Here is a 16,668-nt window from a genome sequence, read left to right on the forward strand (position 1 = left end):
TGACTTCGAGTTCTTCCTGCAACCTGTTTAGGCTCTTGCTGTTGATGCTGTTCATTCCCAGTGCTTTGATTCTGTGTGAGAATAAACTTGCAAGCAAAGTTAGGGGTGTTGAATTTATATCAACACCCACCCAGGACATTGAAGTTTCTGTTGTGGTAGCATAGTTTTAATATCTGTATAGTCCTTTGTCCAAGTGGGTGATCTCAATTGCTAGTTCTATCACACAGTAACTGCAATTTGAGAACCTATTTACTTGCACCTTTTCCCTTCGTAATTATGGTAATTATGTAAAATGGGGCCAGAGTTGTGGCACCCATGGTGCTCACAGCCAGACAGACCGGCAGGCAGAAATAGATCCCATCAATGTGAGACTTAGGTGATGGCCTGTGTATGTTTCAGGAAACACTTCACTTCTTAATTGGCCAGAAGGCTGAAACAGAATCAGATGCAGGTAGTCGCCTTGACGCATGCAGCCTGTAAATACTTGTGGCATGCAGTGAACCACCCAGTAACGTAAGAGCGAGCCATTCATAGACCCTGCAGGTAGGAGTAGCACCATAGAGTTGATACCCGAAGGAGGCCATCCAGTCTATGGATAATGTCATCTATTTACCCTTGGCTGTGGGAGCACATCATGCTCCTATTCTGATCAATATAGGTGCCTCAGAGGGGGTAGCTAATGCTGAAGGGTCATCAGATTCCTTTATTACCCTATTGTTCCAAGGTTGCAACCGAAGTGGGGGCTCACTAGTAGTGCAAATTAGTTGATATGCTAGTAACTCTGTGGTGGCTCCCCCACGTCTGCCCTTACTCTTCCCGATCTTCCCCTAGTGTGCCTGTCCATCCCTGCCAGGTGGCGCTCACCTGATTTGATTCCCGGTATCTGTTTCCTGATTGATCAGCCCTTTCACTGTGCCTCAAACCTGCCGTCAAATGTATTGCCCCATTCCTCAGAACCAGCATCACACTCCCTAAATCTATTCTCATCCACACCAACATGCTGCTCAAGTCTCGGTATGTGTTTTCCCAAGACCTCAGTTCCCCATGACAATGTGACAATGCCCTGTCCAGTACCTGTACCTTTCTCTCATAGAGGCCCTGTTGACAATATTGCTAACATTATCTTTTTATATTGCACTTCACGGAATAGAGTGCCTTGTCCATGTGCTGTAAATGTTATCTTAGCCAGTTTAACTGTACTTCATTTACCTATCCTGGAAGTATGGAAAGCTGAGACTCCGCTGTCTATATTGGAACTCAGAACCTACAAATCCCTGCATATATTAGTTGCAATCCTTCATTCACTAAGTTATTTGTTCTGAATTGCTATTAATGTCACTTCTGTTTTGCAGTGTGCTTTGTTGGCCATGAATAGTGGTTTATGTATCCTGGGCCTGATGGCAGCTATTCTGTGCCAAGCTAACCTGACCAAATACATTTTTCCACAGTTCTGCAATCCATGATCTACATTTCGTTCTATGCTGTTCTTGACACTTTTTACTGTTATACTCTTACCACTTCCTAGTCTCTTCCTTTCCTGTGTCAACACTGCCCACCCCCTCTTCTTTCACTCGAATGTCGTCCCTACTTCTGTACCCTTGCCCAAAGCCAGACCCCCACTCTGTACATTTATGGGATCTCGAACACCATCTGACCCTTTCCTTTCTAACCGTGCAAAAACCCATAATCTGCCACCACAGTCAACTTTGTCATAGTAAACTAGCCCTTCTGTTCTCCTCCGTCCTGCCTGATGTACAGTAGGAATGTCTATATAGTCTCTGTTTTGTTTGACCTTCTTCAGTGTGCCTAATTACCAGCTCTATGTCCCATGTATCACTTATGACAGATGTTCTAGAATAGACAAACTCATTCCTGCCCAATCCAATGTGGTCAGGGTTGGCAATGGTCTTTTTACTGGCAATTATGTATACTGGCGCATCCTCTCTGCTGCTTTTTTCTACCCGATACAATGCCGCCTCCCTCCATCACTCTGTTGGTGCATACTCCTCTGTGGTTCCTAATTGCTAACCTCTTGCACCAGTTTTATTCTGATTGCATTAATTGTATGTTTCAACTATGTGATCTCCTTTCATAATTGTCTTGTCACCTCACAACTACTGCACTAGTTTCTCCGTGTTCCTTCCTGGACAAGTACAATGCCACTTCATGCATCACACTTCTAGAAATATTAGGATTTTGCTGTTAGTGTAGTTAACAGAGCTTCTGGAGGCCAGTAGGCAAAGGAGGCTGCACATGGGAAAGGATCATTCAGTGACAGCCATATTTCAGCAGAGGTGTAGCTCAAGAACAAAAGATAAATCAAGCTTTATCATATTTATATTTTAGGCTCTACAGAGTGCAGGTTTACAAGAAATTTAAGTTTGTGGAAGTAAAGTAGATGGGACACAGAAAAGTTGGTAAATACCTGAAAGTATCTTCCAACTTCTGACAACAGTAGCAGCATCAAAATTACAAAAGACCTACACCAGACTCACATGAATGATAGTGAATAATATTGTAAGAGTTCAATGACAGTCTCTGGTATTACACGAGCAGGAGAATTTTCAAACTAGATGGACCCGTTACAAATTCAGTGGAGTAATAGTGAATAATATTTGAGAGGCTCAGGACAGTCTTCGGTATTACAGAAGTAGCAGTAGTTTCAGAATAGATCAGTGGTCTCCAACCTCTTTTTATACTGAGATCTGCTTTTGCACACAGAAAAGCATACTGAGCTACCGCCTAATATATGGGTTTAGACAAGAGTACATAAAGTCCAAGGGTCAGATGTACGACCATTCCAAATTATGACTCACAATTTGCGCTAAATTGCGAGTCGCAAATTTGAATGTACAAAAGTATGTTTAACACTGTTTGTGATTCCCGATGGGGTCGCAAATTGCGAGGCTCATGAATATTAATGAGCCTCTCACAATTTGCGAGCCCATTGGGAATGACAGGCCCTCCCAGGAATGGTGGTCGGCTAGGCTCAGCAGACCACCACGTCTGGGACTGCTTTCAAATAAAGCCGTTTATTTTCTTTAAATGCAGGCAGTTTTCCTTAAAGGAAAACGGGATGCATTTAAAAAAAAAAAAATGAAACGTTTTCGTTTCATTTTTTAAGGGCAGGCAGTGGTCCCTGGGACCACTGCCTGCCCTTAAAAAATAATATTGCATGCATTTGCAAAGGGGAAGGGGTCCCTTGGGGCCCCTTCCCATTTGCGAATGCATTACCACCTACTTGAAGTAGGTGGTAATTTGCAAGTGTTTTGCGACTGCAATTGTGGTCACAAAACATTTGAACATAGCTTTGCAGTCGCTATTAGGAAGGGAACTCCCCTTCCTAATAGCAAGTCGCAAAACAGTATTTTGCGAGTCGCAATTTATTTGCGAGTCGCAAAATACTGTTTGTACATGGGCCCATGCATTTTAGCGTGCGCAAACGGGTCTAATATCCGTTTGAGCACGCTAAAATACGTTGTACTTCTGGCCCCAAATTCCTTAAACACCGTCCATAGAGTATCCCAGTCCTGCTCCAGTGAGCATGCAGCATTAATACTACATGAGCTTTATGGCAAATGTAGACTTGAGAGGTCTTCAAGGATTGGTTTTGTCCTTTGTTTATGAAGCACACTGAGATGTGAGAATATAATATAGAGTTGTGTTTTAATTGTAATACAGTACATAAGAGGACACTGCTCTCTCTTTGTGAGTTAGGGCACAAAGGGCCACTAGCAATAAAACATTTTGCAAGGCCCATACAGACTTCATACCTATCTACAAGTAAACATATCTTGGCAGTTACATGCACACAATAGCCCTATGATAATGACACACAAATAAATGTATGAAGAGATTGCCTTTGGAAACTAGGCTCTCTTTTAGGAAAGGAAAAAGAGAAAGACATTAATAAAATAAGGAAGAATGGAAGAGCAAGGAGGGAGAGAAATTAATCAAAAGGAAGTAGAGTGATAAAGAAATGTGAGGTAGAAAAAGGAGAGGAAGGAAGCAAGAGACAGTGAGAAAAGGGAAGGAAGCCAAGGAAGAAGGAGGAAAAAAAGGAAAGTGAATGAGAGAGCGAAATGAAGGAAGAGAGAGAGAAACATGGTGAGAGCACAGGCAAGAGACAGAGAAAGAAGTGAGAATGAATAAAAAAGAGGAAGAAAGCAGAGGACAAGAGAAACAAAGAATGAGAGAAAAAAGTCACAAGAGAAGGCAGAATGACAAAGAAAGAATGCTAGTAACAACAAACCCAAAAGACAAGCTAAACAAAGGAGAAATAAGAAATAAATGAGGAAAGGAAGTAAATAAACAGAGGAAGAAATGAAAGGAGAGAAAAAAAGAGGTAGAAAAAGGAAAATGAAACAAGGAAAGAGCACACCAGAAACAAAGAGAGTGAAGGAAACAGAGAGAAAGTAGAGTACACGTGGAGAAACAAAGAGAGGTAAATAAAAGTAGAGCAATAAAAGAAAAACAAATTCAAAGAGAAAATCAGGAAAGGAAATGAGAGGAAAAAGAAAGCAAAGAAAGGAAGGAGAAAAATGGAGAAGAGTAAAAGAGAGGAGAAAAGGAAAGAAAAAAGTAAAGAAAAGCCAGCAAAATATTTAAAAAGAAAGACCGGAAGGAAAAAGGAGACAAAGAAGAGTAGTTGAGAGTAAATGAAAAGAAGAGAAAGTAGTGGGGATAAACAAGAACAAAAACATCCAAATGGAAGAGCAAAAGGAAGCAGAAGAAACAAAAAGCATCTACTGAAACATAGAAAGATGAACGGAAGAAAAGGTGAAAAAACTAAGTAGCAAAAGAAGGAAACAAAGTAGTGAAGAAAGAAAATGAGAGAAAGAAAACACACACAAAAATGTTTCAGAAGAGTGTGGGCTACATAGTCCTACATTTTCAACTTCCCATGCCCCACATAAACAAATGCCTTAACATTTGGGCAGCTACATATTGTCAAACCAGCTGACAGTTAATTATCATGCACAAGCTTCTCAGAAGTGTCCTGAGAGCTACTGGTAGCTCGCAGTCGATCTGTTGAAGACCCCTGAACTTATATGGACCTGGTTATTCTTATGTGCTACCAAGTTCTAAATATCATCATAGAGGACTGTGAGCAAATTTGTTGTTCACTCGTCTTTATATGTATGTTCATACCAGTTGTCAGTAATTACTCAATAAATAATTAATCACTAACCAATGCAGTCTACAAGATACAAAACCTAGAGCCACTCTAGAGCCACTTCCAGGAAACCAACAAAAATACATGTTCAGCAGTCAATAACATCAAGTTCACTCTCCAACTCCAAAGAGACTTTAAGCCAAGCTATTCCGCCACTTGTTTTTTTTTATGCTGTAGCCTCGGAAAGAAGTTGAATTCTTTGTGCAGCTGCAGTTTGCAAGCAAGCACATATGAAAGTAGTCATGCTTGTAGACTGATATCGTGTTTCCATTGTCTAATGCCCCACCACACGTACTTAAATGTAGTTTGCAACAGCTGTCTGTCTACTACTTGCCTGACTTAGACATCTTGAAGTGGTTGTGATCTACTCAAGGGAGTCAGCATGTGGATGCTCTGATGCACCGTTAGCTTTCGGAACTGTGGCCTATGTCTAAAAGTGACCATATAATGGAGAGGGAGATGTGGCACTGCCAAACCAGAAACCCATAGTATGGGAGTTAGGACTGACAACGCAACTTTAGGAATTTGCATCAAAAGATTTTTGCCTTCCAGCAGTCCTAAAGTATAGAGATCAGTCCAGATATTTTTAGCATTGATTTTGACAAAAAAACCATGGACGCTTAAAAAGTTACAACTGTTTTCCAGATTTAAAGATGATCAAAAAGTGTATTTTTATACATTACTCCGTGCTGCTGGGGCCTTGTGGATAGACAAACTTCATTAGATGCACACAAGTCACAACCACAATATTTGTGTTTTAGTAATGTATGTTTGCAAGTAGTTGTTAGATTTTCTTGGGATAGCACTCCCTCTTATGAAAACTGGACAGGGCCACTTCAACAATTTAAACCAAGATTCTATTTGAAGTCTAAACCTGATCTAGGTGGTATTCTTCAAAATCATTATCTGTTTTAGTGCACATATACAGTGCCTTATTTTGCAAGGGTGAATCTGAATTGCAAAATGTGTTAACTATATACCTTCACTGGTTTTTCAGACATAATTATTTTGTAAAATATGTTTAACCAATAGACTTAAGGAAGTAAGAGTGCTGACCTTTGCAGAGCTAATGTAGGTAATCCTATTCTGAATTCCCAGAGATATGTAGCTCTCAGAATGTTTTTTCCTAGGTTTCTGGACATTGGATGTGTCCAGTGTCTAGACCTGATTTTACCCCCAAATCCAAGACACACAGGGCCTCTAGAACTAAAAAAAAAGGACCCGTGGCACTGAACGCATAATGCTGTCTATGTCCTACTATGTCTAGACTATGTTTTACAATCAAAAGTATGAACTAGGGAGTTTTGTGTGTACAGGTGAGAAAGGTCTTCAAGATGTGGCTCCTAATAATTTCGAAAACTGTTACACTTTTCACATTTGTTTATGTAAATAAAATCTGAGCCTCTTCTTCTTTCATAAAGTTCAAGGATTTCAGTCAGTCAGTCAGTCAAAGTTGGCTTTATTTCGATATAAAACATATCTTTAAAAGCAATACAATACATCTATTTTTAAAAAGAAAATAAAAGGCCAATTCATACGAAAACAATTATGCAGGTTCAAGATACGAATGGCATAGATAAATTACATAAAAATTCCAATTTTTAAAACCATAATTAAACAACATACAAAAGCCTTTTTGATCTGATCGACCATGCCCAATTTAAGAACTTCGCCATACCACAGGCGAATAAAGGGCGTGTGTCGGATTTTAAAATACGGAGAGCCTCACTAGATTGTCTTGTGCCTAGCTCTTTACATAGGGGTTTCAGCCACCTGAGGCGAGGAGCTTTATATGCAGGACATTCAAATAAAAGGTGGGAAACCAACTCAATCCTGGTCTCACAGAAAGGGCAGAAAGGAGTAGTCTGTGCTGGTACCTTCCATCCTGCGGTCAACTCACACACAGGCAGCACACCTATCCTAAATTTAAAATATAAAGCCCTATCTCTAAATTTTGAAATGATATCGAGATAAGGCTCAAGTAGTGCCACCTCCTTTACTAATAGGAATTCAGCAGAACATCTACATAGATTGGGATTAGAGTTTCTGGAATCCATTACCCATTTCCAGTACAGTTTTTTCAGGACAGACTTGGATGGTGCGGTCCTGGACTGCCAGGCCCCTCCAAGACCCAACTCGCCCAGCAACCGCTTAACATCCCTCAACCATCCTATTTTATGCCAACCAGGCATTGATAAAACCTCATTTAGCCCCTCCGCATAACTAACAAACTCCGGAACTCTCCATATGCGGGCCCAGAGGAGTAGAGGGCGCAACCTTGCCTGGTCTTTAATAGGACAGCAGCCCATGTCAAGGAGTAAGGGAAGGGTGGGGGTACTATAAGGGAGGCCCATTAAATCCTTCAAAAACTTATTTTCTGAACGGGTCAACTGATCCACATTCTGCGCCCCCCAAAGCTCTGCTCCGTAAAGCGCCGCACTCACCCCTCTTGCCTTGTAGATGTCAAGTACTGGGGCAATCGGTTTGAGGGTGGAGGACCGTTGTTCTTTGAGCAGTGCCCCCACCACCCTTTTATGACTTAACAGCATTTTGTGGAGATGACAATTCCACCTCATGGTGTCAGAGAGGCGGATTCCTAAATAGTCAAACTCCTTGACTCTTTCTAGGGACACTGAGTTCAGTGCAGGTGGCCTACCCCTTTTTTGGGGGGGATTCAAGACCAAATATTTGGTCTTTCCCGTGTTAATTTCTAATCCCCTCAAATTACAAAAAGTTTGGAACCTATCAAGGGGGCTCTGCAGTCCAACTGGGGTCTTGGAGATCAAGAGGGTGTCGTATGCAAATAATAGAGTGGGTATTCTCCTGCCCGCCAGGGATGGAGCATCTGAAGGATTTTGTAAGAGATGCTCCACCACTCCATTGACGTACAATGAAAACTGAGTGGGGGCTAAAACACAGCCCTGACGGACACCTCTATTTACAGTTATTCGGGCGGTTTTTTGGCCCTGATTGCCCCACCGAACCTGTGCAAAGTTTTCTGCATGGAACTTAATTATCAAAGATAATAAGTACGGTGGCATACCTAAATCTGACAACACCCTCCATAGGCGGCTGCGGGGCACTAGGTCAAAGGCAGTCCGTAAATCTATAAAGGCAAGATACAGACTGCCTTTGCCCAGCACAACCACCTTCCAGTATAACAGCAGACGGAATGACTGCTCAATGGTCCCAGTACCTGACCTAAAGCCCGCCTGGAAATCAGAAAGTATCCTATTCTCCTCTACCCACTGGAGCATCCTCCCTAAAACCACCTTTCCTGCCACCTTTTGCGATGAATCCAGTAGGCTTATAAGGCGATAATTAGCTGGGTCGCCCCGACTCCCTTTTTTGAAAATCGGGACGACCTCAGCGCCCATCCAGGAGTCTGGGAGAGGTGCATCATAAAAACTTGCATTAAGTAATGATGCAATGAGCTTTCCCCATTCTAATATATTAATGCGGATCAAATCCCCGGGTAGCCCATCCGGCCCAGCAGCTTTATTTGGGACAAGACACGAAATCACAACCTCTACTTCCTTCCCTGTAAACAGGAGGTCCTCACTCAGCCCGAAAAAATCAACCGAAAAAGTTTCAGCTGGATCTACCCCAACCCCCGTAGCCACAGTATGAAGGTTGGAAAAATGGTCAAACCATGACGCCTCAGGGATATTGCATGTTATAAGGGAATCTATGGGTTTGTCCCTGGTTCTAATTAAATCCCAAAAACCCTTCGAGTCCCTCCCAGCACTTGCCAGTTTTAGATCACACCAGAACTGATTTTCCCACTCTTTCTTCGCCTTACCAATAGCACCCCTGTACAACTTCCTGGCTGTACTAATCAATTTGGTATCCTTAAGTTTAACTGCATTGATTAAGTCCCTTTTCGCACTTCTGCAGGGAGCAGAATACCAACCAGGGTTACCCTTAGGGCGCCCCATCTTGTTGGCCCTATAACCTGGATTTCGCACAGTGAAGAGGTCACCTAATGCTTTGGTAGTATGGCTAAACAGAGTGGAAATCTCATGAACATTCGTCGCAAGGGAATCTAGTCTGGACAAGGCGTTAGCCATGATTGATCTTATTGCCACGATCTTGCCCTCATCGAAAGCTACATTTTTCCATTTTAGGCGCCTACCGCAATTCGAGGGACAAACATCGCTTGTTGACTTCCATGCCTGGGGGGCTTGCAGTTTCTCCCCAACCGTCCACATTGGGGTCAGTGACAAAGACAGCGGATTATGATCGCTGTCAGACGAAGGGAGGACTGCCATATCCAACAAATGCCCCCAGAGCTTGAAATTCAGCAGGATATAGTCAATTCGAGATGAATGACCTACCCTATTGAAGGTGTGGGCCCCACAGGAGTCCGACTTTGACCGTCCATTTACTGCCCTCACACCACATTCACATATATTCATTCCACATACAGTCATGGCAGACGCCAGTATCCACACTTACCTCTGATTTGCCATTTTGTACATAGTCATGACCCCATGTTGTACACATGCTCTCACTTAGCCTGGTCCCTTGAACAGCTTCTGCTGTGTTTTTTGGTTGATGCAGGGCCCCCCTGTCTGTAATTTAGATAACACGTTTGACTTAAAAACCATGCTTCATGTAGTCTCATCTATTCCATATCTAGCCCCATGACGTGTCCCAACCCACAGACATGAGGTTTTGTTGTTATTATTATTATTATTATTATTATTATTATTATTATTTGGAGTTTTGTACCGCGCACGGTTACCCTTGGGCATCCCAGCGCTGTCAGTAGATCGGAGCATCGCCCCGCGCACATCATCTCAAACCGGAAACAGGTGAGTTTTTAAAAGTTTACGGAAACGCAGAGTATCGGTTTCTGCCCGGAGTCTGAGTGGCAGGGAATTCCAGGCAGAGGCCGTATTCACTGAAAACCGTCTCCCACCAGTGCGGGCTCGTCTTACTCTATAAGACTGGAGAAGAAATTTATGCTCAGAGCGAAGAGCCCTTGCTGCTTTGTAAGGTTGGATCATATTTCTCAGGATCGCTGGGCCCTTCCCCTGCAGACTCTTCTGCGCCATGCAGAGAGCCTTGAAGGTTACTCTTTCCCGTATCGGGAGCCAATGCAGTGCCCTCAATGCTGGTTTAGCGGACTGCCTTCTGGGGACATTAGTTAGCAGTCTAGCTGCTGCATTTTGCACCTGCTGCAGCTTCTTGAACGTAAATTCCGGGGCGCCCAAGAAGAGGGCATTGCTGTAATCCAGCCTGGAGATAATGAGCCCCTGTATAAGCAACTTGCGAGAGGAATCAGGGAGGAGTGACAGAATCTTACGGGCTGACCGGAGCATACCAAAGCAGACGCCCGCGGTCTTTTTGGCGTGAGTGCTAAACGTCAGGTCTTGCTCCAGCCACACTCCCAGGCTCTTAATCTCCTTCTTTGGGCTGGGAGGAGCTCCCATGCAGTCAGGCCAGCAGCTGGGAGAAAGGGAGAAGGAAGACTGGCCTAGGATCATGAGCTCGGTCTTAGAGCCATTCAGTTTCAGGGATGAGTGACACATCCACCCGAAAACTGCCTCCAGGCAAGAATGGAGCACCGCTGGGTGTTTTTCCACCTGAGAGAGCCCCACCACCAGCTGCGTGTCGTCCGCGTAGCTAAGGATGTTGAAGCCAAACGGAGACACCACGTCCTCCAGGGGGGCGATGTATGCATTAAATAGTGTAGGGCTCAGTGATGAGCCCTGAGGAACCCCCCACTGGAGGGCGAAAGGGGGGGACTTCTCGTTTCCTTCCCAGACTTCAAATGACCGTCCACCTAAAAAGGAGGCCAGCCATCCCAGAGCCTTCCCTGTGACACCCAGCCCTTCAAGTCGCTGGAGTAATACCTGATGATTCACGGTATCAAAGGCCGCACTCAGGTCCAGGAGGATCACTGCCACTGACCCCCCTGAATCCAGAATGCATCTGGCCTCCTCCACCACGGCCAGAAGGGCGGTGTCTGTACCCTGTCCAGGCCTGAATCCTGTCTGGGAGTACCGTAGCCGGCCATTGGACTCCAGGAAGTTCGAAAGTTGGTGGTTAACCAGCCTTTCAGCCACCTTACTCATCCCAGGGAGCAGGGAAATCGGCCGAAAGTTAGCCAGGTCAGTGGGATCAAGGCTCGGCTTCTTCAAAAGAGCTTTTACAACTGCTTCTTTCCATCCAGGTGGCACGACCCCCTGTGAAAGCGACAGGTTGATCAACTCGGTCACTGGGGCCGCAATTGTCGACGCGACTTGTTTAAGATATCGCATCGGGACAGGGTCTTTGGGAGAACCACTCTTCAATTTCCCGAGCACGCTCAGCACTTCCTCCGTCGTCACGGGGCCAAAAGAATCCAGCTCAGCTGCTCCTACCTTTAGCTGAGCAATTGGCTCTGCTACTGCAGTTGGTTGAGGGAGTGAGCATAGGATGGTCTCGATTTTTGAGTTAAAGTAGGTAGCCAGCTCCCGGCATTTTCCCTGGGGATCGTTGTGAATAACCGGTGGGTCGGGAGTTTTTATTAGCTCTTTCATTACTTTAAAAGATTCTCTAGAGGAACAGGTGGCTTTGCAGATTCTTTCATTGAAGTGTTGGATCTTAGCTTGCCTTATCGCGTTCTTATATGTTCTCATTGCTGAGCGGTAGTTGTTCCTACTGACTGTCCCCCAGTCCTTCCTCCACTCCCGTTCCAGCCTTTTACAGCTCTTTCTCAGAGCCCTCAGTTCAGGAGAGTACCATGGGGCCGAGCCCACTCTCTTATCCCTAATAAGCATCTTTTTCATAGGGAGGATGGCATCTAAGGAGCTACTCAGCCAGGTCTCTAGGCTGGCGTCCGCCGCCACCGGGTCAGATTCCCCATGGGGGCATGTTGATTCCAAGAGAGACGCCCATTTGTCCATAGGGAGCCTCGACCAGGCTCTATCCGTCCTGAACGTCCTCCGCGGGGGAGAGTCCCAAGTCCCCGGGGCCCAACTGAATAAGACCAGGGAGTGGTCTGTCCATGGGAGGGCAAGGGGAGGTGGGGCAGTCAGGTACTCCATATTGGAAAAAATAGGGTCGAGCAAGTGACCCTTTACGTGGGTCGCCCCTGAGTTGATTCGTCTCAGTTGCATAGCGTTCAGGTCGCATTGTAGGTTAGTGGCCGACACGTCCATTAAATCGTCGAAGTGGAGGTTTAGATCCCCTAGTAGGATAAAATTCGTCGAGGAGGAGGCTATACAGGTGACGGATTCCATTAATGAGTCAATGAAGCCGGCCATTGCCCCCGGGGGGCGGTAAATCAAGAGGCCTGAAATAGCGACCGTGGGGGAGAGCCGCAGGGAAAATTGACAGCTTTCGCAGTCCTTAACCCCTGCTTCTTGTGAAGAAACGCGTCGACCTCTATCTTTTGGCCTAATGAACTTAAAGAACCATTTGGAACCCTCAATATTGTTTCCTACAGAATACACCATTTTTCTATGGCCAAATTGTAAATTGTGTCTTTAAAGAGAATTTAGATTGCTTGTTCATACATAGTATGTTTGGTTCTGGACTGTCCAGTGTGGTATGGGAATGAATGTTGATATGTTGATATGACTGTGGTTGAATGTGTTTATTTATGTACAGTAAATATTTTGTGTTATTAGTTCAATGTTAATTGTGGAATTACACAAAAAAAGTCTTTGTGAAATTGAAAACAAAACGCATAAACAGATTGATTAAATCGACTAAACAAAAGGTCCCCCGTTCATTTTGTTTTCTTTCGAAATGTTCCCACATAAGAAAGTGTGGTAAAAAAGCCCATCAGTACTGGCATTGTTATTGTTACCCTTCAGTAATGGGACATCTTGTTTCTGACATCTTCAAACCCGGAGCGGGGTGCAGTGGCATCTCTTTGATAGTTATATCCTAAGTACTCGAAGCACGTTATTTTTTGTAAGTGCCTTGCGTGGCTTGATTACTTTATTTTCTGGGTTCTGGCTTGGAACTGTGTCTGGTGGCCCCAAAATAAAATCTGTGCTGGAGATCTCAAAGTATATATCAAAACCACAATAGGATAACCACACCTAACCATCCATCAAAATGTGATCGTAATCCAGACCTTTCACTTATCAATTATCCAAGATCATGTATGAGATGCAAGTATGTGCAACATGAAGGCAGATAACCATTAGTTATCAGAAGGTGGTACAGTATGACTCAAATCAAATAACGAGAGTTATAATTTCATGTGGTGCCTTTGTATGCCTGCTTTGCAGTCGTTGGATGCTGTGGACAAATGGTGTAGCTGTTATACAGCAGGAGACCAGAAATACAACAATCCTATGTAATCTGGTGGGTGTTGCCCTGTATTTCATGTGAGCAGGAGTGGAAGCATTCTGTTCTAGAGGATTATAAGTGTAGCCAACATGTGTAAGGCGTGATTCAAGTGGTCTGTGTTTGGTGCTAACTGGGCACATCTCATCTGCTTTTCCCCATGGCAAGAAACCTATGGTACTCTGTGTCAATGTCCTGGTTACTAAGAGGTCAACCAAGTCCTATTGTTAAGCTTCCAAAGTTGAAGGGCAAAGCATGTACTTCTCGCCAACATTCCCCCAATCTTAGGCATTCCAACTGGTGAAGGAGTCATGAAGAGGCTCTTGTAAGCATGTAGGTTCAGTTGCGGAAAAGGCACTTGTCACAAAGGGTGGGAATAGAGATCCTGTCCCCTTCTCTCTCTCCTTCCACCCCAGAATTTCCTGAAGTGATGTGGAAGTAGTATTCCCACTTCTCCTTCCCACCCCCACAACCTGTAGCGAGGCTAGAGGTGGTAGAGTGAATGGGGACCTGTGTTCCCTTCCCTGACTTGCAGCTCTTTCTTGTTGCCTCACTGATCCGAAGGTTGCACCCTCAATCATATTACTTTCCGAAGGAGTCATACAAGGAGTATATCTGATTCCTGCAAATCCACATTTAATCACCCTGATTTTGTGCTGAACCCCTTTATGCTAGTCAAACATATGGGATTAATAAGAATACATGTTTCCGCTGATTGAAGATCTTTGAGTAAGTGAGAGTTGTGCTTACGAGAGAGAAATTTGTTGTTAATTACAGTATCATTTTCTTAATGCCTCACCTAGGTTATTCAGCAAGCACTGCAACGTCCTTCAAGCTCAGCAGCTCAATACCTACAGCAGATGTACGCGGCTCAACAACAGCATATAATGTTACAGACAGCTGCCCTTCAACAGCAGCACATAGGAAGCACCCAGTTACAGAGTCTTGCAGCTATTCACCAGGTAATATTGAAATGAGACCCCCCATGACTGGACTACGTGGAATAGGGAGGAAACGGAATGAGTAATCACCAAATCAATGCATTGTCAATTGAATTATTTGCACATAATGGTAACTTAAATAATGTATGGAATATATTATATATGAGGAACATTTAATTTGGTAGAAGTACACCTGTCTGTTTGTGTCCTATAAAGCTTATGGTTTGGTAATCCTGCAATCCAGAATAATAAAATAATTTTGCCTGACATTGCCATTATGCAGTGATATCCCAATGTTTGGACCATTAGATCTAAATATTTATTTATATATTTCCTCCAATGGCCTCACATGCCGGGCGGCTGTGGTTCTCTCAATAGTTGGTGGTGCGATTCCGCAGCTGGACCAAGCTGTATTAATCTCCCCAAAAATGTTACATTCCGTATCAAAGACTCACACTCATGAGTGGAGTGTCGTTTTTTTTTTTATTTGACAGTGGTTTAAAATCTGGCAAGTAACTCAACGCTTTTCAGTTCCTTTGGACCTTGTTCATTGGCTCAAGTTGAAAAAGATCCAGGGGGTCCAAAATGCACCAGATTTTAAGCCACTGTGAAATAAATTTAAACTGCACGCTACTCGTGAGTGTGATTCCTTGATGTTACAGAATGAAACATTTTGGGGGATATTTATATATAGTTTTATATTTTTTTTCCTTGGGAGCTGAATGCTAATTTTAGGTGCAATTGCTACAGAATATTTAATACTACGTTTTGCATTCTTTAATTTATTGAACAAACATGTCAATATTTAAATAAGGACTGTGAACACCTGCTAGCTATGTGAAAATTATTGTGCTTAAATTGTCATTTAGAACTGTGTGAGCCAGCTCATTCTGTAAAACCAAGCCAAGGAGCACATTTGGGTGATAAACCCAGCATTTCTTTTCCATGGAAAAATGTTTTCCTCATCAAAACTAGGAGCTTACTCCACGTAATAACAATGCAGTTAAGTACAGTCATATCACATTTGGAATATAAATGGGACATTGCTTTACAGCACTGCCGGAAAGAGTATAAATTGTGCAGTGTTTGGTTAATCATTTTTATGCCCCTTACCATTTAGAATAATGGATTACTTAGTAGTGACGCATTCTGACCCCACAGATGAAATGCACAGTACAATTCTTCCAATTGTTGAAAATTCCAAAACAATATATGGCTCACTTTGAAGGAGAAAGAAATGTTGACTGAACTGAGATTCGTCTCCCAAAGCATTGAAGCTAGATTATAGGCAACACCCTGTGTTTAGATTCAAGTCTTGTTAGCTACTTCTCTAATATATCACCTAATTTACTGGCTGGTTGGTCTCTTTGGATTGAAAAGCTTAGTATAGCTCTGGACTCCAACTTTTAAAGCATCCAAGACAACATGTATGGCAAACTATTATTACTAATAAATTCCCAAAGAAACTCTTCTGTTTTAGTTTTATGATCTGAATTTTCTGAAAATTAACGGTCAAAGGGCCATCTGTGGCGCTACCAGAAACCATATTCGCTATAGCTAACAAGAGTATAGACAGAATTATTAGCAGACAGTATTTTGGAGTCAGTCTGCATTTGGACCTGATCTACCAGTATTCTTCCATAATATGACATCAATGCATCCAGCTATCCTTAACCCCCTCCAATTTCATGATGTGTAAAATAGCAGCCCAACCTTCCCATCCATTTTATGCTTGTTCAACTAAAATTAACATGCATGAGATTTAAGTCAGACACCTAATATGACATGGCCTACCTGATCTGTCCATTGGGCACTAACTTAGACAACACCAGTGAATCATTAGAGCTGGGCCTTTTTTATATAGTGTCAGATAGTCTGTTGGTGGTTAGCATGACTGATCTGCATTATGGCCTCAGCCCCATTCATAAGTTTTAATTGATTACATGACTATGTATTGTATTTAGAAAGTATTGCCACCCCTCATATAAATATATTTTGTGAGGTAGTAACACTTGCCTGGTACCCAAGTTGAATTTACTTTTGTTTATGTGTCACGACGCCGACCCACATCGCCGGTCACACGCTCGATGCCATCTTCTCCTCAAGCCCCCACGTCGCCTTCAGCCACGCCTCCGAACTCACCTGGACAGACCACCACTGCATCCACTTCACCTTTCGAAAACCCCTCACACACCACCGCACCCTACAGATCCCCTGCCGCTGCTGGGGCAAAGTAACTGAAGAACAACTACAGACAAA

General features: G+C 43.4%; 1 protein-coding gene across 2 annotated transcripts in view; it reads left to right on the forward strand.

Annotated features, from left to right (window-relative positions):
• The window catches only part of PHC3 (polyhomeotic homolog 3), a 590,730-nt gene that overhangs the window by 82,314 nt on the left and 491,748 nt on the right, over positions 1–16,668 (forward strand). For both annotated transcript variants that reach the window (XM_085635115.1, XM_085635116.1), the window contains exon 3: positions 14,272–14,430. In XM_085635115.1, coding sequence (XP_085491241.1) covers positions 14,272–14,430 — 159 coding nt within the window. The remainder of the gene's footprint in view (positions 1–14,271; positions 14,431–16,668) is intronic.

Source organism: Triturus cristatus, chromosome 11, assembly GCF_964204655.1.
Source record: "Triturus cristatus chromosome 11, aTriCri1.1, whole genome shotgun sequence".
Lineage (NCBI taxonomy): Eukaryota > Metazoa > Chordata > Amphibia > Caudata > Salamandridae > Triturus > Triturus cristatus.